The sequence below is a fragment of the Dermacentor variabilis genome, chromosome 11, assembly GCF_050947875.1.
Source record: "Dermacentor variabilis isolate Ectoservices chromosome 11, ASM5094787v1, whole genome shotgun sequence".
In the NCBI taxonomy this organism is placed as follows: Eukaryota; Metazoa; Arthropoda; class Arachnida; order Ixodida; family Ixodidae; genus Dermacentor; species Dermacentor variabilis.
The window spans coordinates 9069984-9094304 of NC_134578.1; the positions used below are offsets into that span (position 1 = coordinate 9069984).

Here is a 24321-nt window from a genome sequence, read left to right on the forward strand (position 1 = left end):
GATAGGTAGTGAGGCATTGGAAGTGGTAAGGGAATACATCTACTTAGGACAGGTAGTGACTGCGGATCGGGATCATGAGACTGAAATAATCAGAAGAATAAGAATGGGCTGGGGTGCGTTCCGCGGGCATTCTCAGATCATGAACAGCAGGTTGCCATTATCCCTCAAGAGAAAAGATTATAACAGCTGTGTCTTACCAGTACTCATGTATGGGGCGGAAACCTGGAGGCTTACGAAAAGGGTTCTACTTAAATTGAGGACGACGCAACGAGCTATGGAAAGAAGAATGATAGGTGTAACGTTAAGGGATAAGAAAAGAGCAGATTGGGTAAGGGAACAAACGCGAGTTAATGATATCTTAGTTGAAATCAAGAAAAAGAAATGGGGGCATGGGCAGGACATGTAATGAGGAGGGAAGATAACCGATGGTCATTGAGAGTTACGGAATTGATTCCAAGGGAAGGGAAGCGTAGCAGAGGGCGGCAGAAAGTTAGGTGGGCGGATGAGATTAAGAAGTTTGCAGGGACGACATGGCCACAATTAGTACATGACCGGGGTAGTTGGAGAAGTATGGGAGAGGCCTTTGCCCTGCAGTGGGCTTAACCAGGCTGATGATGATGATGAAGAAGAAACATAGTGGAGCGCATATTCGCAACGAGATGAGGCATGTGTAAACTCCAGCGAAAATTCGGAGACCATTCGGCACGTCCTAATGGAATGCGAAGGTATTCACCCAGCGAGACCCATGAGGAACGTCCATCTTCCAGAAACGCTGGAATTCAAAGTGGAGGGACTAAATGCATGGAGAGCAGTTGGAGAGGCGCAAGAGATGTTTAGAATATTTATGGCAAAAAATCAGAGAAGACATTGATAAGACCGCATACGTTACAGGCACACGCAACTGTACAAGCTAAATATAAAGGTTTTAAGGAAGAGAGAATAGGCAAAATGCAATACTGAGAAACGTGTATAGATTACCTTATTAACTTGAACAGGGCTGGGTGACTATTTGCTGCCGCCCTGTTTCAAAAGGGATTTCAATGAATTGTCATCATCGTCATTGAGACTAAACAGGGTATTGAATGGGCAGAACTAGAAAACATGTCTTTATTCACATTTTAGGGTCGGGCTTCGGTGCCTTCCTCTCGAATTGCTTCTGTAGCATCTGGAGGCACAGGGGATCGACATACAGGGTTTCCCACGTAACTTGAGCCAAACATTAAAAATATGAGCCTACCACGTAGCTGGACAGAATCAAGGTAGTGCTGTTCGCAGCCGCTTGGAGATACTCAGATTATTTTTTCATTCCATCTCATTAGATAATTAGTCTTAATTAATTACGCAACTTTTGAAATAGTTTAATAAGGTAAGAAGTATCAATGAGAAAATTGTAGGGCAACGTAAAAAACTTCCGATACAGCTTTCTGTTGCTCGATACGTGCTACATAAAAGCGTTTTTCTAAGCGTGAAAGAAGCCCGCAAATATATGCAGCGACCGGCCGCTCAAGGCACTTTGCGTGTACTCGCGGGCTTCTTTCGCGCCCGGAAAAACACTTTTGTGTAGCAGAACATTACGGTTACATAAGCTGCAGTTGCCGGCAGACGTGAGAAGCAGCCAGGGATCTTTGAATGCTATCGCGTTCCACTCTTAAAGACGAAGCTTAATTAGTGTCCTCCCAATTTTGTTTTGTTTCACACAGATATATAGCGTATCCGTGCGTGAGTGGTTGCACCGATGTGGCAACTCATGTATAAGCTGATATGCAGAATGCACATTTTGTCGTAACCGACCGCTCTTCGTGCACTAGAGTGTTCGGTGAGCTGATACTCTTATGTTCATCTGCAAATGTGCGATGCCAGACCATCTCATTGTTGGCGAGCGTGTGAACAAATTTGTCTACGTGATTGGTATAGGAAACAATAGAGTCGCTCGGTGTATCTCGACGAGGCAAACAGTGCGGTCGTTGAAGTGATAAGCGAGAACTAAATGAGTTGTCGCTAGCACTGTGAGAGTTCGCGACAGTATGTAAAGGGTATGAAGCCGTGCTCGCATTCGGGTGGAGACTTGCTTTATATAATTATAGTCGAGCGGACAATTACAGATCATATGAGTGCTGAAAGACATCAGCCAATTATAAATCAGTCAGAGCTTGTGGGCGCGATAAGATTGGAATAGTGTGTTTTCGAACGGAAGACAAATATATTAAACAAGAAAAAAAAAACAAGAAACAGATAACCGCAGCTGAGGCAAGCACTCCTTTTTGCAATAGGATGGATAGGTGGGCTAGTTGGTAATGCATTATTAGAAGTCTTACAGCGCAAGAAAGACTGCAAGTACGACAGAAACGCAACCACGTGCACTACCTCACAGCAAATCTTTAGTACACGTATGGAAACATATACATATTTAAAAAAAGGTCGCAGTTTCACCAGAAAGCGAAGCATCGATTGAGATAGCAAATTAGTACATTCGCTTGCCAATTGAATTAACGATAATGGTGTCATCGCGCACACGCAAACATGAACACATGAACATGAACATGAACAGGCTGGTCTAAGCAAGCGCGGTAGCAGCAGCGAGCGAAGTGACCTTCGTGCGGTCTATGGCTTCAACGCAAGAGCGGCGAGAACATAGTGCGCGCAAAGGTATGAGTCGTCTGCAGATCCCTTTCAAGATACGGCGCGCGCGCTCATATATGCGCGGCCGTGCAAAGTACGCACGCCCTTACTGGCGGAGTGGAAGCCGCCAACCCTCCCTCCCGCGCTGCCTCCCCACTTTCCTCCATATTGACTAGCGAGATTGAGCCGCGATCGTCAGTCCCCCTAGCGCCCGGTCACCAAATGCGCAGTTGATGCCGGAGCACAACGCTGCCTCCCCTCCCATCCCATCCCCCCACGGCTTTTCACGCGACGGAAGACGGCGCGTTTGCTCTCCGCTTTCTTCTTCCGCGCGCGCCAGGTTGAGCCGCGATCGTCGGGCTTCCATTGCGCACTTTCACTCGCACATGCAGTGTACGACGCGTGGCGACGGTGTTATCGCCCTTGGACTAAATTTATACGGAACATCACGGCGACGGCAAACTGCACCTGAAGTGTCCATATAATTGCTATCGCAATAAAACAGACGCATCGCGCATGTCAAGACGAGGTAAACAGCAAGCATACATCCAAGGCACGTGTTCAGCATAGATTGATAAAACTGAATTCTCTGTCATGCAGTAATAACGATTGTTAGCTTACACACACTGCGGCGTTCTGGGTGACAGGCAGGCTTTCGAGATTTCTCGTGTGGTTTGGTCAATGACCGTGTTTTCGAACTACTCTTGAAACACAGTCGAGAAAACGCTTAACATACTTCTGGTTGCATTTGTTATTACGCAATGATGTGGCCTGCATGTGCTCTTCTGTAATAATTTCCCATAATTTGAAAAAGATGGCCCAAAGGGCGAATGTAAGAGTTGTTTTTTCTGCTCCCAACAAGTTCGGCAGACTGCAGGTTGACGGATCCAAATGCCGTCCCTTCCGATAAGTGCAGAAAGCATCCCCGCAAAAAGTTCGTCGAGTGCGTCCGCCGGGTGATATACAACCTCCCGCTTTCATGTGGGAAGCAATATATCGGACAAACTGGGCGTTGCCTCAGTGATCGGCTCCGCGAACACAGCAACAATGTAAAAAATGGCTCCGGTGGTTTCTTGCCGATTCATTGTCGCGATCATGGCTGCAAACCTATTGAGGACCAATGCACGATTGTTTCCCGTGGCAGCACGCAGCTCATCCGTGAAATATCTGAAGCGCAGATGATCGCAAATTGGGTGATAAGTGTGTTAGCTTTCCTTCTCTGGCTCTCACAGAAAAAGAACTAAGTTTCTTGGAGGCGGCATCACATGACTCGTAAATACGTTACATGAATGCGCAGTTCATTTTCATGTAAGCGCATGCGCGGTCTTCACTGGTTCACATGTATACAATCGGTTTCAGTGGTACAATAAACATAGTTGAAAGTTTGCGCTTGGTGTGTCGTCCACTCCTACGTCCGTGTCGCGTTTTATGTTGCGCAATATCATTTGAGTAATGGATGACCAACTTGCCCGGAATACTGCTCTCATTGACTTTGTCAATTGTATTTTCACGAAATGTGAAGCAGAACCGGACTTTCTCACTCGCGTGCTTTGGACGGATGAAGCTAATTTCTATAGAAACGCACAAGTTAATCTTCCCAACGCGCACTACAGGAGTGATAGGAATCCCCACTGGCTGGCACAAACACGACACCAATACCAGTGGTCGTTTAATGTGTGGTGAGATATTTTTGATGGAAACATCACCGAACCCAGCTTTTTTGATAACGCACTAACGACGCAACGCTACGTCAACGACATCTTCGAGGGCACCGTGAATGACGTCTGTTGCAAAGTTCCACTTGCGCACCTTCGGAACATCTGGTTTACACACGATGGTGCTCCTGCGCATAGTAGTAGTCAGTATCGAGCGTGGCTCGACAGGCTCTTTCCTGGACAGTGGATTGGCCAGCACGGACGTGCACCCTGGCCTGCAAGTCGCCGGGCACGACACCGCTGGATTTCTTATGGGGCTACGTGAAAGATCGCGTGTATAGCAGCGAAACTACCACACAGGACACCATAAAGACAAAAATAAGCAGTATGCCGCGAGATTCCAACGTTGCTGGTCAAAGCTGCAACAGCACAAGTGCTGGAAAGAAGCAAGTACTGTATTGATCCAGGCGGTGACCTGTCTTAGCACGTGCTATAAGTGGCAGTGGAAAATAACCACTCAAAACTGGTGTAAAACGTGTCTGTTTAAAGCACCTTCATGATGTCACCCTATTCTTACTTAAAAAAACGCCTACGACAAACATAGAAATAGGTAAAAAACGGCTTTGTTTTGCCTCTTTTCCTGAGTTCAAGAGAGAAAAAAGATAAAAAGGAAAAAGGAAAGGGGGTGTGGAATATGCTTAAATTTATTGATACATGTGTCGTGACTGCGCCCCTATACCGTTCTTCTCACCGTTCTTCGTTCGACAATTGCGTCATACAGCGTCTTCGTTTTCCTGAAATCACTTTCCACAGTGCAGGGTGACAAACCGAACGTGCGCCTGGTTAACCTCCCTGCCTTTCCTGTCTTCTATTTCTCTCGCTCTCTCTCGCTGCCTCGATGGCTCGTAATATGCATTCGCCTGAAATGACTTTTACATTTCTACATAGCTCGTGAACAAAGGAATGCACAAGCATATACATAGCATCCGTTGAGAGCGAATACGTTTATACGCACCGCATTGAACTGTACACCCTTTAGTATTTCACTTACCGCTTCACTAAACTTTCGGTTCACATAGATTCCAGCGTGTGCGTTAGCTCAGCATAATTTCTTTTTTGAGCAACACCATCATACCTATACACTTATTGCCACACTACGTCAGCAAATATTCCTCTACGTCATGACGTCACGAATATGTACACGTGACACAACTTTAGTATCAAATAGAATATCTTATGTTTCCCAACCTTTATATTTGCTAAGTGGTACTATTTGACATGCAAGAAGCGAATGCATGGCATACCGTCTCTGCAACTTTTAAAATATGTGTCAGCACTCCTTTAAAATTTAGGCAAATGAGAATCATATTTTATTCTCCCAAAATTTAGGAGCGAGTTGGACGGTAGAGAGAAGAAAAACAAACAATCCGCATAAACACGTTGCACGCACATGTTCATTTTTCTCTGCATTTGCTGCACTGTATCGGGCAAGAATAATCTCACGTTGACACCAGACGGTGTCCTGCGCCTTACACTATAGGCACGCTCGGTTCTATCCCAACGTGATTACGTTATCAATCCCATGGGAATGCTATTTAGTACCGACAACACCGGAATGCTCTTGACAGCCCTATCGTGCACCTTTGGTATACGTTACCTTTTTCGCTCAAGGTCAATCTTCGATTCTCTTTAAGCGACGCTTTCCAGGCACTTACGACGCCTATCGCTGTACTTTGATGAACGGATGTTGGAAGCTGATAGCAGATGCTCTAATGGAAGCGCACCTTTGCTTTGTATCATCTACATGACCTTAAATAGAAGCCTCGGCGCGACACCGCAGCAAGTTTTATAAACACAACCAATGGGAGGAAGCACCTTCCTACAGCAGAAGCGCTTATCTGTCACTTAGCTTGGCGGCAATCGAGGCACCGGAATTTGCTGTTTGCTGTCAACACTTCTTCGTAGCTTACCGCGCGGTCTCTTAGATAATTGCCACAGATACTTGAAGCACTCCGAATGTGTATGCATGCCGCAGCCAATAACGTGAAACTCGTGCGATGCACGTGCCCAGTTAGAAGCGAAAACCGCTGGACGAATCGAAAAACTACCCGCCATGGTTGCTTAGTGGCTTTGGTGTCTTGCTGCTAAGCACGAGGTCGCGGGATGAAATCCCGGCCACGCCGGCCACGTTTCGATGGCGGCGGAATGTAAACACACCCGTGTGCTTAGATTTGGGTGCACGGTAAAGAGCCCCAGGCGGTCCAAATTAAACCGGAGTCGGTCGCCACGGCGGGCCTCATCATGAGATCGTGGCACGTAAAATCTCATAACTTAATTGAAAAACACCTGTATGGCCTTTTTGAGCGTCCGTACACACTACAACCATGCAGAGCAGTTATAACACACATATGCTAACCAAAATATACCGAAGGAGTGACTATAGTCAAGAGATGAGAGCGAGGGACAAGACGAAAAGGCAGGCAGGTTAACCAAGGTCTCGCTCGGTTGGCTACCCTACACGCGGGGAAGGGGAAAGGGAGAAAGAAAGGTAAGAGGGAGCAAGGGGAGAACAAGGAGGAGAATTATTGTACGCGCATTCGCCGATGAAAGTTTACTCACCGTTCTCGGAAGGAAAGTTTCCGGGACCCTGGCCGCAGACCTCTAGTATGCACAAGGCCACCGAAGCGCTAATGCGCTTTTTAAAGACAACCGGACTAGACGAGCGCTTGAGTGTGAGCATGCGCCACCACAGGCGAATTGCCCAGATAAAGTTTGGAGGAAAGTTAAGCGGTCTGGCGGATAAAAAGTAGCAGCTTTCGAACAAAAAGAAATACGGTACGATGCACTGACCCGTCTTCGCTGGCATCCCAAGCTAGCGTCTTATTGAACTAAGCCGTTTGAGCCGATATGATTTCGCATCCTGATTCGCATGGCATGGCTGGAATTTTGTCCGACGTGCAGATAAGCTGTTTAATCGTTTTACGCGCCAACGACACACTGAATGACGGGAGGCAAAGTGACATGCCGTTTGCTTACTATGTTAATCCCACAAAAGCTCAAACAACATAGGAACATCAGAACGACTTGATCGCCTTTATTTCAAACCATAGAAAGTACATTCATGTCAAAGATAATCAAATGTTACATGAGTAAAAAATAAATTACTTTAGTAGGTAATTCACAAAATGATTTCAGAACTATTTATAACCGAATATTTACTCCAGAATATCACAAACGTTACATTGGCTTTTTGCTAAGTTTCTCTCGTTTAAGGAAGAAGTTTCAGGCATAAAGTTCAGTGTAGCGGAAATGCCTCACCCGACTGTCCCGTAACAAGAAAATGCGCATGCGTGAGAAAAAGTACCGTAAATTTAACCTGCATGTGTATTCAAAATGCCTATGTGAGTGAAAAAAATTCAATAAATATATAGCGCCATGTCATGTTATAATGCGCATGCGTGTGAGAAAACCAACCAACCGTAAGTCTATATGTTGGCAGCAGGTTACCAGCGTTCTAAAACGTGACCTTCGAAAATGACGTTGAGGCTTCGTTTCTCCGTAAGACTTACTAAAGTTTCATTTATTCAAGTCTTTAGCGTCGCTTTGTTGATATTTTAAGGACTCAGCTGAATATGGTTGCTGCCGAAAAAGCAGCGATGAGATGAAAGCGTAATGGTGTAAATTACATATCTTGGAGATAAATCTACCTATATTAGTCTCTTTAGATTATAATCTTCAGCATCAATCACCTAGAAACAAAAACATGAGCGAATGGAAAATATGTAAGGTCTAAAATAAAACAAACACGCACACACGCGCGCGCACACACACACACACACACGCATACGCACACAACTAGGTTTCTCTTGGCAAAACTTCGCTTCGTGCATCATCCTTGAAACTCTGTATTACTGCAGCAATAATTTATTCGTCCCGCCACTAGTTATCATGAGTGCTCGGCAGGCTTTCCACAACCGAGCACAGTGAATATTTAGGCAAGAACGTTGGGGAAACAGGCCCTGCTCTACCCCCCCCCCCCCCAGCTAAAGCATATTTTCTAACCTAATAATAATAATATTTGGGGTTTTACGTGCCAAAACCACTTTCTGATTATGAGGCACGCCGTAGTGGAGGACTCCGGAAATTTCGACCACCTGGGGTTCTTTAACGTGCACCTAAATCTAAGCACACGGGTGTTTTTCCGTAAGGAAAGCCTACCTGTCTTTCCTTACGGTGGTAAGTTTACACACTTAATACTGAAATGCGGGGTTTAGCGCACCCCAAACAACGACATGATCATTAGGCACGCCGTTGTAAGAGACTCCGGAGTAATCTTGTCCCTCTAAGGCTCTTTAACGTTCATCCAATGCACATTTCGCCCTCATCGACATGTGGCTGTCACGGCCGGGATTTGATGCTGCCACCTAAGGCTTAACATATGCCACACCAAGGGCATGTAATGAAATGAATGTAATACGTTTAATGCCTAAAAAAAACCACTTCCGACTTCTGACTACGCAACCACCGTGGGTACGCTTACACAATTGCCAGTGCGCTACAAAGTGCATTGCTGATAACACAAAATTGAAGTTAAAATGTTAATCTTCTATGTACAAATGTAAAGTACAAAAAAGTCAAAGTTGCAGACCACTTGCATGAAACGCGAATGCACTCAGAAATGTTTGCAATGGGAGCATTACGAGGGAAAATGCAAGTTGTTGTGAATGTGTCAGCAAATTTATTAATATATAAAAATCATGATAACAGTCCGACGCGTACTAAAAAATGAGAAATCAGTGAGACTAACCTATAGTTGTTAAAAGTTTATTTTTTATTATGTGTCCTTTATCTTTTGTGCCCTGGGCGTAAATTGCACAATGCTGTATGTATTTGCTGCTTTCTAAGGCCGACTTGGTAATGTGTCGGAAACAATTTATTATGGCAAACTTATGCACATAGAGCATTGGTGAAGCCACCATGTAAACAAATGATCTGTTGCTTGACAACTTCAATTTGAGCAAGCTCTGAGGTTAATTCTCGCAATGATGATTACGTTTCGGTGAACATTTGTGAACTTTTTCTTCAGTAAAAATAGATCGACATTCGCGACAGCATCAGGACACTGGCTGGGGTGAAACAACGCCTATAAATGACATGCAGGTAACTTGAAACAGGTTACATTAAGAATAACCTTAACTATTCTACTCTAGCTATCATAGGAAGAAAGAAATGCTTAGTAGAAAATAAGCTACTGGCCACTTGCTAGCCTAGCATATACTGTTCACACGAATGTGATAAAAAATCTTCAAGAAACTGAAAATATCATGAAAAAATTATGAAGGTCAGGGTCATTTTCACAGCTCTGTAATACTATGTATAGTCGAGAGTTCGACGGAATACCACCCGACGAGGGGGATACGTACTGGACCAGAAATAAACACTCGCCCAAACCAGGAAAAATAAAGAGAAACAAAGGTTGATGTTTCGAGGCCCCTACGGTTCCCTAGTTCGCAATAACAACGCACATTTTACTGGGAAGATGGCACAATGAGCGTGGGTAGGTATCTGGTAGATTGCCCCTTGTCCTGTTAATCGCGTGTGGTGTTGTCTGGATGTAGAATGATTCAAGCAGTCAGCATGTAGATAGGGTCTTTTTCCGTTGCGATGATAGCTGCTGCGTCCCAGTTGATGATGCGGTCTGTCTTCTCGTGATGCTTGGCCAGCGCATTCGATGCCATACGTGTTTGCCTTTGCTACGTCGTACTGGTGCTGCTCCCTCCCCCCCCCCCTTTTTTTTTCTCATTTCCTAAGACTACCCCATTCACCGATAGGTTGAATCACAGTCTTTACAAGGAATCTTGAAATTATCCCGGGATAAAGGTTGCGCTCGATGGGGCCTTCACGCCTTCAAATATGATGTATATATATATGGTATCACCGTCAGTACCAACACTGCTTTTTTCCATCTTATTGCATTGTTTCGATGTCAGTTTCTGCTCTCTAAGGTGCATACTGCTACTACGGATAATGGAGAAAAACAAGTGTCCTTCTTTCAAGTGTTTACCAGTGTTGTCATTAACAATAAATGTCATAGAGATATGAAAAGGGCACTAGTAAGCTGCACAAAACGGATAAATCCTTTTGAATGGCCAAACGGCATACTTCTCTATACGTTTTGCGCATACGAATACAGTCAGCAAGGCGGACCTCTTCTGCGCCCTCGTTCACGCTGTTCAGTACTGAATCTCGATGAATAGCACACTGACAATGTCAAAAATATAGGAATTGTTATGTGTGCGCCATTGAAGGGCTGCTTGAACTCCATTAGGCCGGCTTCAGTATTAAGAGAACGTCGTCAAAGCTCAACTAAGTGTAGTATGATGGATAGGTGGGCGAGTTGGTATTGCATAATTACAAAACTTAGAGCGCAAGAAAGATACCGCACGAAGAAAAAGGCAGACACCACACGCACCACATACGCTCTAACTAATAATTTGTGGTGATTTCTTTCGTTATTATTACTAATGAAAAAAAAACTGAGTTTATTGTCGGAATTAAATTCTTTCCGTACTTTCTTTAGCTCACCGAAAAAAAGCTGCGTAAGCTGGTTTTATGTCTCTTCGGCGATCAATGCCAGATATATATACTCCGTGCCATGAAGGTTAAATGGAAAGTCTTCTTTCCTAAGGCAGGGCTTCTACTGTATATAAAAAAAAACTTGTACTTGGCGGCGATGAACGCAAATAGATATATAGGTTTCGAAAAGCTGAAATACATTTTACCAGAGAAGACAATATCTTACTCTTTGAACTCGGCTTTTATGGCACTCGAAGTACATTAAAGAGGACATTTATACGTAAGACGTCGGTTGGTGTGATGCTCTTATTCCACAGCAGCCGCGAGAGAACCGGGGTGCGTATTGTGGGCGTAGTCAAATTCCGCCATATTGTCAAATTATCTAATGGCGGCATTTCGAACCATTCAGCGGGGACGTAGCAGACAGCTCTGCGGGCCAATCAAAAATGACAAGATGGCTAATTGAACAATATGGCGGAACTTGACAATGCCCGAAGTAGCATTCCCGGAGAACAAAGGGGAAAGGGATGATGATAAGCATAAACAGGTGACGACGATGAAGTGCACGCTTAGCGCTCAAAATATCATATAGTAGTTCTCGCGGTAATTAAGAAATCGCGATAGCAATTCGTTTTAGCACTTTTGGCGTGCCATTAGGAAGTATTTTGGGGCCCACTGATGTTTATTATGTACGTAAACGATATCGTTTGCAGGAGCATAGCTTTTCACTTTCGTGCTGATGATGCTAGTTTGTTTTCCAATCGGCAGAAGCGGCCATATAATATAGTGAGGTTGACCACACCAGGGTGCAACGTCGGAGAAGGCACGTACACAGGGGGAGGGAGGCACCCCCCCCCCCATAATTAAGTGTCATGCCCCCCCCCCCCCGCCCATGCTACCACTCATTACACATTTCTAAAGCGCCACCAAATCAACCTTGATACTTGACAACTATCTGGCGGTCAACGCTTCGCTGCCTTTTTCAATCCTCCTGGATGGCGGCAGTTCTCGGCATCTCATAAGGTGTTAAGGCCAGTTTCCTCATCGATTTGGTGCCCGCGCGCTCGTTTAATCCGAGATTCGTTTAGTTGTCACAATCAATTGCAATGGTCAGAGCACATCGTTCTTGCTTCGTTAGTTAAACCTTATTTGTTTAGACTGAACCAGGGACCAAGAAAGAGATTCGGTTCGTAGTCAGCTGGTCTCTATGCTCGTGGAACGTGCTGCGGCCGCAGAAAACGCCACTTGCGTTTACCTTTTCTTTTTGCTTCGTTATTTCCTTGTCTGGCAGCTCGCCGCGACAGTGGCAGATCCTTGAAACGATATACTCGTGATATGGGTTAGATAAGGTGCTAAATGAAATACTGCGATAGAGCGCCCATCATCAAACCCTGCAATGACCATTAAACCAAAAAGAAATATGAATATCACCCGTTACCTCACCTGGTTTTCCCTAATTGTCCAGCACTTTTCGTGCGAAATTGGCAACTGAAAACAAGAGTCGCAAGCAGTTGAGAAATTAAGTGATATACTAAGGGAGACAGCCGAGGCAACAGCCAAACAAGAAGGAAAAGCGATAATGAATAAACTGAACCATTGTCTGTGATGTTTGCGAAAATATTTATTGATCAACATCTTTTTATTTAAAGAGGGAGTAGAGAAAACGCCACCAGAAGTGGAGAATGATTCCGTGTTTTGAATGACGCTTCTACAGTTATCAGTCTAGCCGCCTAACGTAGACATTTACCTGCTGTGCTTATGTGGCCGTTTTCCTAACCTTCTGCGGTGGGCGCAATACGTCTACAACCGCAGCGTCCTGCGCTCTACACGGCTGTACGGGACTGGCGGCCACGCATCGTTACGCAACTTCCCAAATAACAATACGAGTCGATTTTGGCAATTAACTTGGTAGAGCAGTAAACGATGGATCGGAAAGAACCTGTGATTGTTCCGCAAATATATATTTCTCTACAATTCTTTCGGAGATAATTCAGGAAAAACTCAACTAGAATCTTTATTTTACAGTTTCGCTTGCTTACTTGTTCTTGGCAGTGTTCTTCCGGCGTTTCTTTCCTGCGCAAGTACATTTGATGTGATTCCTTGTTTGCCAAGTAAAGGAAAGGTGTATCTCACAGGCGTAAATGTGAGATACGTTTCACTTCATTTCTCGTTTGCGTGTTTATGCGTCTTTATGGCGAACGGTGGGCATTATTCCCATTTGTAGTAGTAAAGATGCACCCCCCTCTTCATTTGCATAGAAAAGTTACCTAGGCTAGACCTCCCCCCCCCCCCCAGAAAAAAAATTCTCAGTATGTGCCTGCGTTGGAGTATATAGATGCACGTGCGTATATAAACTGTTAGCAGCTACAGCTGTGACAATTGCATTAGCCGTAAGCACTTAAAAGAAGCCGTTCACTTCAAACGACGGCGCAGTAGGCATCTCTTTCTGATAAGGATCTCACTGTCAGAAGCGAACTGTCATTGTTAATCTGCTTTCTACATAAAAAGGGTTACTTGAGGTATATTTTGGATCACCGTGTATAGGAATGGTATAGCTATAATATACACATAATTCAAAAGACAGTTGTTCACCCCATTCTTTGCATTACTTGCGCGGCACATTGGCGGCACCGTGCCTAATGTCCCAACACTTCTCTGTACGGTCTGCACACATTATCTAAAGAAAGAATACTATTAAGCTAAACATTTGGACATAATTACTTGTTAGGGAGATTAATAGCTTCTTAATTCATAAGTGCGGGCTTTAGTAACAATTTCTATCGCTTCCAGAATTTTGTAAAAGTCTATTAACAAGGTACAAGATCTAGAAACTGACATGGCAATTTATTCATCTTAGTGTTGGCAAATCTGACGCATAAAATAAAAAGCCCAAACACAATACAAATACCCGCCGTGACTGGTATACTGGATAAGCTTGCTCTAATTATTCTCTGTAGAGATCATTCTATAATTTAACACGTTTACAGAATAATATGCATGCTCATTGGGAACAAGTGATATGCGCATTGTTAAGGTTACTCTGCACACGTGTAAACATTTTGTGTGCACACTCTTAGAAAAGTCCTGCATAGCGTCCTCCGTATAAGCAGTACGTTCTCGGTTCATCTCAGACCACCGCAATAAGCGTTCTTTCAAGCGAGACCATGCGTGACAAAACGCGGCCGACCCACTACTCACGGCTGTATGCGGCCAGTAAGCAAACACAACGTTTACATGCAGCACTGCAAATTTGGCGCCAAAAAGCGCGTAGAAACGTTAAGAGAGCGTTACAAAGCGAAAGGTGCAGGGAGTGATGAGGGAGAATCTGTGAGGGTGAAAGAAAAGCGAAAGGCAAAGGAAGAGAACGAATAGACTATAAAGAAAAGGTCGTCGGCTCTGTGCGTAGTTTTCATGGTGGAAGAGGAGGAAAGACTGAGACGGCCGGGAAAGGAGCAAGAACATGGGGTGAGCCGGCGGACGAGGCGATTCTTTTCGGTGGCAATTATCGCTATTTCTTTGTGCCAGGGACGTTATGCGACCGTGTTCACGTTGTGAAGGCGTCTGGCCGCGTCGATGAACGCTCTCGGTGATCTCAGTGACGTTCAAATCAGCCGATGTTACCGGAAATTGGAACAAGCCAGTGCAACGTCGGCAACTCGTGCGAGTGCGACTGCTGGGCGACAATCGCCAGCGGTGGGCCTCCACGTGCGCTGGATCGTCGGGCGCTGGAGCGTGTGCTGTACAGCTGCGCACCAGTGTTCATCCCGTAGGTTGAATTTTGATTACCATACTACTAAACGCTGAATTTATGCTATTGTATTATTTTGAGCCAGAACATGACGAATCGCGGCGATTAAACATCTGAACGTGTAGCACTAATGCGGACACGCGCATTGAAGTTTCGGCATGTGAGCTACCTATAACTGCAGGCGTAGTTCCGTTTCGGTTTCCTCAAATTGCATTATGGCTGGCGATATTTTTGCTTGCGCAGCCAGGTGTCCTTTCAATGAAATTTCATGCGCGGATTTTCACTAGGGCTTGCGTTTTATCGCGCCGCTAGTAATCGCGTGTAGCCTTCTAACCATGAAATCTTCCGTTTTTTTTATCCCCATCGTGGACTTTGCGAAATGAATTCAATGCATTCCGTATTTTAAGTTTGTGGAACGACGGCTTCATTTTGAACAGTTTTCTGGTGTGTTACGCACTTCCCTCGGTGTAATGTGTGGATTTGCGTGCGTTTCTGACTTTCCTGTTCATTGGGTTGAGTTCACTGGAATTCAAAACCCAATTTAACTCGAAGCTTGTTTGACGCGAAAATAATCATATAACTCCGACGACGCAGCAGCAGAGAAAAAGTGTCAGTTTGCGCTAGAAGCAGAATTTGCCGCAATATATCTTGGAGAGGAGCAGTACACTCGTTACTTGTAGAAGGGGCAAAGTTCTATGCCAGTGGCAAAATTTCAATGGCGAGATATCTCACATCGAAGTAGCAGTTTCAAGTTTTATTGCAGACTGAAAAATCTGTGTATTTCTGTACTTTCGTCATCTCATAATATTGTTAGAAAGCAGCTCTCCATTGCTAAAAAACTATGGAAGAAAAAAAAATACATATCAACAAGTTCTACATTTTGTTCATATCTAGTGATTGCCATCTACTGTTGATTTTCGTTTCGCAGGTACCCACTAGTCCCAAAATAGGCCTCAATAAGACTTTTATTAAAAGCTTATGTTTCTCGGATTATCAAATTTCTGAAATTTCTTTTTATTCCCACCTGACTGATTCTTTTTTCTATAGAGAATAACAACGCCACCAAATAAAGCGAACTCCCGGCTCTCCAATGCAACTATACACTGGACCACAGCACCGGTAATAAGCGAAAAACTGGCCCAGAATGCCTCTTAATTCATTGCATTGCGAAAGGATCATATGCTTATGATGAAGCACACGAAGAAAAACCTGATATTTTGCCAGCAGAAAAGTGTAGTGGGGTGCAGAAAGAGACAAGTGTTTGCAATATTGCTCCATTGCGGATGACATTGAAGCACTCACATGCGCTATACTATAACTACACACATGCACGAGCCCTCTCACTTATTTCTGCTGATTTCACAAAAGTGGGAAGCCACTGAGTCAGTTTAGGCGAGTGTAAATGAACGTGAGCGCAGCTGAATGCCAGTAAGTGTAAGGGCCATAAATGATTACCCCTGAGTGCCAGCTGACAGTGTCGGCTGATTTGTTGTTACGTGCAAGTGTAAGGAAATATGACTGTGAAATAAACCAAAAGCCCAAGCACATTGAGTTGACATCGAAGAGGACAAGTATGTGTGAAATGTGTTCGTGCAGAACGTGGAGAACGCAACTGAGCGTATTTTACTCCCTTTAGTTGCTTGTTCAGAGCATTACCTGTGTTTGTCTATTAGCACGACTTGAACAGTCGGTTTACACTACGTATGCGCTCATTGTATTTAGATTTAGTAGGGATGGACATTAGTGCTAATAATGCTAGTGAAAATTCAAATAGAGAGCTGTAACTTGAAAGGTCGGACACATTCACATGTCATTCAGGATGTCCCTGAAAAATCTGTGAATTTCAGTACCTGCGTCATTTCATAATGTGTAAGAAAGCAGCGCTCCATTGCAAAAACTATGAAAAAAGAAACATAACAAGTTGGACATTTCGTTTATGTCTTATGTAGTGTTGCTTTTCGGCTGTGAGGTACCCACTGGCCCAAAATAGGCCTTAACAAGACCTTTCTAGGGAGCTTTTGTTTCTCACATTATCAAATTTCTGCAATTTCTTTTTATTCTCACCTAACTTACTTTTTATACAAGGTTAAAGCCGGGGAGGTCGACAGTAATCACAACGCCACCAAAGAAAGCAGAACACCCGTCTCTCCAGTGCAACTATAGAGTGGATCACAGCATTGGTAAGAGAAAATCAGGCCCAGAATGGCTGTTCATTGCAGTGCGCATGGATCATATGCTTATCATGAAGCAAACAAAGAAAAAGATCTGATATTTTGCCAGCACAAAAGTCGGGTGGGGCGCAGAAAAAGACAAGTGTTTACAATATTGCTCACATGTGGATGACATTCAAGCACTTGCACGCGCTGTACTATCGTTACAGTAAGACACACATTTAAGATCCCTCTCGCTCATTGCTGCTGTTTTCACAAGATGGGGAAGTCACTTAGTTTAGGCGACTGTAAATGAACGTAAATGCGGCTGAATGCGAGTAAGTGCAAGAGGCACAAATGAGTGCCGCTGAGCGCCAGCTGACAGTGTGGGACAATTAGTTATTACTTGCAAGTGTGAAGAAATATGACTGTGAAATAAAGCATCAACCCAGTCCCATTGAGTTCATTTCGAAGAGGACAAGTATATGTGAAATGTGTTTGTGCAGAATATGCAGAACGCAAATGAGTGCATTTTGCTCGCTTTAGTTGCTTGCTTGCTTGCTTCTTTATGCCATTTTCATGATGTATTTATATGCTGCTTCTGCAAACAAAGCATTTGGTTGCTAGTCAGCGCTCTGTCCTATTTACTCGCTCGTCCTGTGTTGCGCTGTTCCTGTTTTTATTCTAAAGACGAACCAACCAGCCCCATTGAACACACTGCTTACGTGTATTGGTCTATTGCCATGGCTTCAATACTTTGTTTACACTGTGCATGTGCTCATTGTATTCAGGTTAAGTAGGGATGGACTTTGGTGCTAATAATGCCAATAAAATTTCAAACAGAGTGCTGTAACTTGAAAGGTCGGGCACATTCGCATGTTCGTAATCTCTTATGAGTTATGCACATGTGAAGTGCGTGAAATAGAATGCTCTGCTTTCTGTAAGAAAACATCGCCACCTGGTTTTATAATGCTAAGATGGAAAATTGGGCGTCTTAGTTTAACGTGATCTGATGTGAAAGGCGCAAAAATAACAAACAAGAAGATAAACACACGCACCGAGCACCTTATTTACTTCCAACTATGCTCAATCGAAAAAAAAAACGCCATTACTTTATACAAGGAGCTCTGTCACAGTTCATCTGCCCTAATTCACGTTCAGGTAAAGCAGTTATTTTTGCGATAATAAGATTGATGCAACACTCAAGCACCTATCACCTGCCTCAATAATCCTTTTGGCCTCAATTACTAATCTAACCCATTTATCGCGGCTCCTGGCAGGCGTGAAAATGTGGCTTACATTTGCAATCTCTGCAATGAATTGCCAGATCCCCCTCTTTCCCATTTCTAACTTTGTTTAGATGTTGCCTCGTCCTATCATTCACGCAATGCTCGCTTTGTCCCACAAACTTTCTGCTACATGACAAAGGAATTTCATAAACGACTCCTGCCTGACATGTATGACATGATGTGTTTATTTTTGTGATTTGTGACACAGGCCGGTGCCTTGCGAAAAAAGGGTTGGTCATTCTGCAGATCCTTGAAGGCTTGCACGGGGTAGAAAACACCACCTTTAAATTAGCTCGCTCGGCAATCATTTTTCAAATTATGCGACATGCGGTGTGTGTAGGCATGGCAGTTACCTTTTCTTTTTCGCGAGGTGGCTCCTGGACGAGTTGGCGAGTTCACAACTTCTTCGGGATTTTTTCTGCTATGGAAACTGGCACAAGTTGTGGGTAGCCTGCCTCTATTAGTTCAATCTACTTAACGAAACCCTGCACGCCTTGATGCGGGCAGGACTTGAAAACGTTCAGCAGGCACATGTTGGCCATGTTGCGTTTGACTAGAATGATTACAGTTGCTTGACTAGATTGTCCGTCGTCGTCTTCGCGCTTCTCGCATCAGGTCAGTGTTATAATGCTGACACATGCTCTTGGAGGAAGGAGGAAGAAAGATGGGAAGATAGGCAGGTTAGCCAGCATAAATACAAGCGAACTACTCGGTGCTGGGGAAAGGGTATAAAGGGATTGAAAGTAAACAGGAGAGCCGATATTTAAAATAAAAAGGAAAAGAATGTGTGCACATCAATGTGATGCAGCGCGCTCTAGCAACAGCCCGCATGTCAAGTAGCATGGCAACGCAAGGGTGTTGAGCACATTCTCGACACTGGTTCTCTTCCCCAACAACATGCAAATAAGAGCAGTGGAGTTTCGTTTTTTAGGCACACCACAATCAGGGCAGTCACATAAGAGATCTCGGATCGTTGTTTCACAGCCTCAGAAGTTGACGGTTAACATAGAGATCTATTTAGTTCAAGATCACTACTATATTGGCCTCGAACAACTATTGAACAAAACATGGACATAACGGGGCCAAGGTGAAATATATTTTGGAATTGTCTAACATTGAGTGGACTTTCTGTTTGCTTCCACGTGCGACGATCGACTATAGGTCCAGGAGTCATAAGGACTAATAATGCTGAACAAATACGAAGGATATCTGACGTGTTTGTGATGACGAAGCAATTATGTCAATGTGAAATACATATTTGAAAAGGCTTCTTTTTTGTCTTATTGGAAATGTACGCATAAAGAACTTCACTTGCATCTCCCTGCATTTGCCCAAAGACTACGACATGTATCCGGAGTGTGCTCAGCAGGACTAAAAAAAATTTATATTGCTTGGCGCCCACAAGAGTTCTTCAATTGAAATACGTACATTTTCTTGGAGCATTTTCATTCTTTCTTTTTTCATGCTAGTCATGGATAGCTATCTTTTCATTAGCTGCGAGCACTTCGTTGTCCAAGTTCTTCATTAGATAACCTATCTATGGAAAATGTGACCTTACACTGAGTTTGGGACGTATGTGTGTTCAGTTCCTGATATTGTACTTGTCTGCCATTTTACATAGTTTTGACTAAACAACCTTTTTTTTTTCAATGAACGGGAAAGCAACAAACTGAGGCCCAACTTTTGTTGGTCCCAACCGCATAAGTTCATGAAAGTTCATGCGATACGCTTGTTTCACATATTAAAAAGCGTAGGGATGAACACTGCTTATCTGCTTTTGTCTTTCCTGATGTAGTTTGTCTTTTACTGTTTACTGTCAGAGCTTGGTATATAAGTCCTCATTCTGTGTTAAGAACCTACAGTGAAACTATGCTCCACACTTTGTTGCATTGTAAATAAATCATTCGCCTTTGAAAAATATCTTCTGCGTTTAAGTCTGCATGAACATTCCTGCATAAATGTACAGGATGCTTTCAGATTGCGCACAGAGATGAAGTGGACATTCTGCTAAAGCATACTTCAGGTGGTAAGAAAAAAATTTATGCTCTTAATAACTCCGTATATAGGTGCAGTGGATATAACAAATATAACGAAGGCAAGAGCCTTTGTCAAAGTGACTTTGACAAAGGCTGGTCCACCAGCCGAAACGTCAGTGAAATATACTGTGCTAATTCCCCAACGTACGTCGTACTCTCCTCTTCTTCATTTTACTACCGGGGTCAGCGTGATTTCCTCAGTCACAACTATATATATATATATATATATATATATATATATATATATATATATATATATATATATATATATATATATATATAGTTCGTGCATGACTACGAGTCGTCTTCCGCACGGAGAATTGCTTGCATTCCAGGGAGGAGAAATTGCTCATTGCGGTGGTGTTAATCATACAAATGTAGCACAAGACAATGGGAAAATCGCGTTTATTCCAGGTTCATTCTGCGTCGGAGCCATCGACTGGAAAGGCTAGGAATGCAGCCGTTGGCAGCTTCGATACGCAGGCAAAATCACGCCTCGTTATACATTTTCAAACTGCTGAATCGTTATTTTGACGACTATTGCCGCAGTAATCTGGTCGCTCTAGCGCTTCCGCCCCACCTGTCGCATTCCGACGGAAATGTACAAACGCTGTTCAGCCTTTGGGTGCGCGTTAATTAACCCCGGGTGGTCACAATTAATCCGGAGCTCTCTATTACTGCGTCCCTCGTAATCCACGGTAGTCTCGGTATGCTAAGTCCCACAACATAAATTTTTTAACCGCACCTTGATTTCTTTCCTCCCTTCCTTCTTTTAACATAGACGGTACTGCAGGTATGTACACGGTAACTAGTCGCAACGTCACATGCGCCCGGCAGGTAAATAGGTGAAAGCAAGCTAGTGTGTGCAAAGCAGTGACGCTTCCGATATTTGCAATACAGTTACGGTAGACTCACGAACGAAGATAGTGACGCGCCTTGCATGCTTCAAAATAAACTCTGAATCACGGTTCGAGAGCATTCTTGGTGTACTTGCTATCAGCTTTTCGGACGGGGAGCATGCCTGTTGCGGCAAGCGGAAGTGAACAGCAATATTTGTCGGTTCTACAAATTTACAGACGTGCCGGCAAAATCTCGCCCGCTTATTCGACGTCTCAGAATAGCGGAGCCGTATTGTCGTTATACCGTCGAGGCAGCGTAACTTTCAAGCAAGTGCAGTTACCTATATTTGCAGGGGTGCATGCTGGAGGCGGATCATATTTGACTGAACCTTGTGAACGAGGATGAAAGTTTCTCAGACAAAGCCAAGTTCCCGGTTAAACAGCGACGGCAGCGAACAATACGCAGCATAGCGAATAAAGAGAAAACATCGAAGAATAACATTCGCCTGGCGAAGCAGTTTGTTTTCGCGCAGCTCCCATGCTCGGTTATGTTATATACTTCATTTAGCCTTTCCGCCGCACATGACAGTTGTTGAAAGCGGGAGTCGTATACTACTACTTACTTAAATACGACTTTACTGTCACCAAACACATAAGCTGCGGCAACAGTTGCACAATATATGTATACGACACACGATCGCCGACGGTGACCAATCGACATAAAATGGCAGGCTCGGAAGTACAAATAGCTATGCGAATCCTGCGTGCCAGCGTAGCGATGTGGCGTAGTGGTTACAGTGTTCGGTAGTCACGTGTTGCACCCGGGTTCGATTCCCAGTGTGTCCATGTTTGCGTAATTTGTGTTTGTATGTTGAGTGTTCATATAGCTCCGAGCTATGTGTATGGAACTCCGTGAAAGCCAGACAGATTTGATCTGAAATACCGTATGAAGATTTGGCTTTATGCGTGACATTTTCCAAGCCGCTCTTTTCTGCAACAAATGGGGCTGCTTGAATGCGGGCCACATAACATAGGACGCTTGGAGTGAGTCATTTATAAGCGTTGAAATTAATTTTGATCAACTTTCTGCGTTATATGCGTTTTTATAAACTGGTATTGACTAAAAGTGTATGGACTGTGTAAACCACTGTCGATGTACAGATGCTATCGTGATTAGTATATGTTGCTTTTCTATGTGCGTAAATCGATCAATTTTGGAGGGTCTGGGCTTATGAAACGAAGTGTTTGGTCGTAATGCATTGCACATGCAATTTAAGGAGACGAAAAAAAATGCAGACAAGAAAAAGATTGGAGATGTGTCGACATGATCAGTGTTTTTCATTGTCTTTTCAGCGCCTATATTTCGATGCGCATATTTCGTGCCCTTTCTGGCGCCTGCCTCGTCTTTTGGCCCTTTGAGCTACGTACAATTACACGGCGGAATAAGTATCGTATAGCCCGCTGGCTTGTTTTTCTTTTGGATTCGAAGAATATATACTTGCCCATAACAAGCATGACTGATATGTGAGATTTCCAAGATATCGCCTTATAAAACAGGCTGAAGGATATTTATTACGAACAAAAGCTCGTGGAAGGCGACAGAAGCTGAATATCCTACATTTTTTGTGGCACGGCTACGCAGCATGCAATTGGTACAAGCACTGAATGCATAGTTCGCATGCAAAACGCGTCCATTGCAGTTATTGATATTAGGCAGTATGTCTATTGGCTGTTAAATAAACTGCTTTCTTTTTGTCAAGGCAGCTGTGGTTTAAGTCTATATAGTTGATCGCGACTGCACATCTCAACGTATATCTGAAGCATTGGGTAGTCCGTGTTCAATACATTCACAGTTTCTTCTCAAAGCTTAACCATCCATGCACAGCGGTGCTTCTTCAGAGTGCATGCTGAACTCTGCAAAGTTACCTCGCGTGAAATATAGAGGTAGCGTGTATAGTGACAAGTTTGGAGCTAGGTGCACATCGCACTTGAAGCGCATTCTATAAAGCGTCTCAACTGCGGAAAAGCCGTTGAGCATATTGGTTTCAGCTGGATGTGGTTATATAAATATACACAAGGGTGTTGCGCACATTTTGAATACGCGCGATTAAGTAGATATCCCATGAAACAAGCTGTACTATTGGTATATATACATATGTAAGGCGGGAAATGTTTAAATCTTGAATGGGACGCGTCCTGAAAGTTGTAATTCCAGGCGCATTCCAGTTTTGGATGAATATTCAAGCTCCTTTTATAAGCCTGCTGTAAGTTTTGTACACCAGACGTAGATAGGATCACGTTGTCATTGTTTTGCTATCTATACGCGGAATATCATCAGGCTTATGACGGTGGCTTTCGGTGTCACTTAATTCGAACGGTTTGCGGAAAAGAACGTGGTCGTCTAAGCTTCCGAAAAAAAGTGTGAGCAGAAGGAACACCGAGACTGACCTGACATGACATCACCCGGTCGCTGGTAAAAGCCCGCAGTCCTGGCCAACCAGTCTAAGGACACATGTGACTTGATGCCGTGTTCTGCCAACGTCGGGTGAAACGCACTTCCGGGCAACAGTCCGGGCAGGGCACCGGCGGGCAGACCCCCACCGGCGGCCTGCAGTCCGTACAGCGGGTGTCCCCCCTGAAGCGCGGGATGGTAGCCCGGAAAAGCTCCGAAGAGTCTTCCGGCCGCTTGCGAGGCAACCACGGCCGCCACCGAGGCCGGAACGTTGGGCGGCGGCGGGCTAGCAGCATCTCCTTCGGAGCAACTGCCGGGCGACTTGGACGCCGGAGTCGCTCGGCCCGAGTCTCGCGCGAGCAGGGCTTCGATGCAGAAGGACTTGGCAGTCGACGCTGCGGCCGCGGCCGCTGCCGCAGCAGCCACGGTCGTGTCTGCCATGTTGCTGCCGTTTCTGATCTAAGAATCCTCTGCGCTTCTATGGGCACAGTTGCAATGCGCGGGTTCTTCTACAATGTACACAAGTTCGCCGGTCTGCGTCGCCGAGCAGACGCCCCCGCGACGGCCGTTCGACGGGCCCGATGCCTGTCGTCGGGGTCTGTGGATGACGTCCTGCGCTTTCGGTTCTTGGGTGCGATGTATGCAATCCCTCACTCTCTATCTACCGAAGGGTTACACGGCAACTGCACTCGCTACACTGCTTAAACTACAGTCGCAAGCGCGCGGAGAGATTTCGATGCGGTCTCGACCCGCGTTTCGCTGCCGCGAACGGCGCCGGAGGAAGGGAGAATGGGGGAAGGCGCCGCTTCGGGCGGGGAAGGACGAACGGGCCGATTCCGCGATAGCGCCGACGCTGGCCGCGGAAGCAGCAGAAGCCGGGTGAGCGCGTGTAGCGGCGGAAGGGGGCGGTGCTAGGCCTAACCGCTAGGCCTAATGCATTGCGGATGGCGCTGTTGG

At 44.7% G+C, this 24321-nt stretch overlaps 1 protein-coding gene across 1 annotated transcript in view; it reads right to left on the bottom strand.

Annotated features, from left to right (window-relative positions):
* LOC142563527 (uncharacterized) overlaps positions 1-24101 on the bottom strand; it is a 77132-nt gene extending 53031 nt beyond the window's left edge. The window contains exon 1 of the mRNA XM_075674073.1: positions 23361-24101. Coding sequence (XP_075530188.1) covers positions 23361-23805 — 445 coding nt within the window. The 5' untranslated portion in view covers positions 23806-24101. The remainder of the gene's footprint in view (positions 1-23360) is intronic.
* Between the last annotated feature and the right edge of the window lie 220 nt (positions 24102-24321).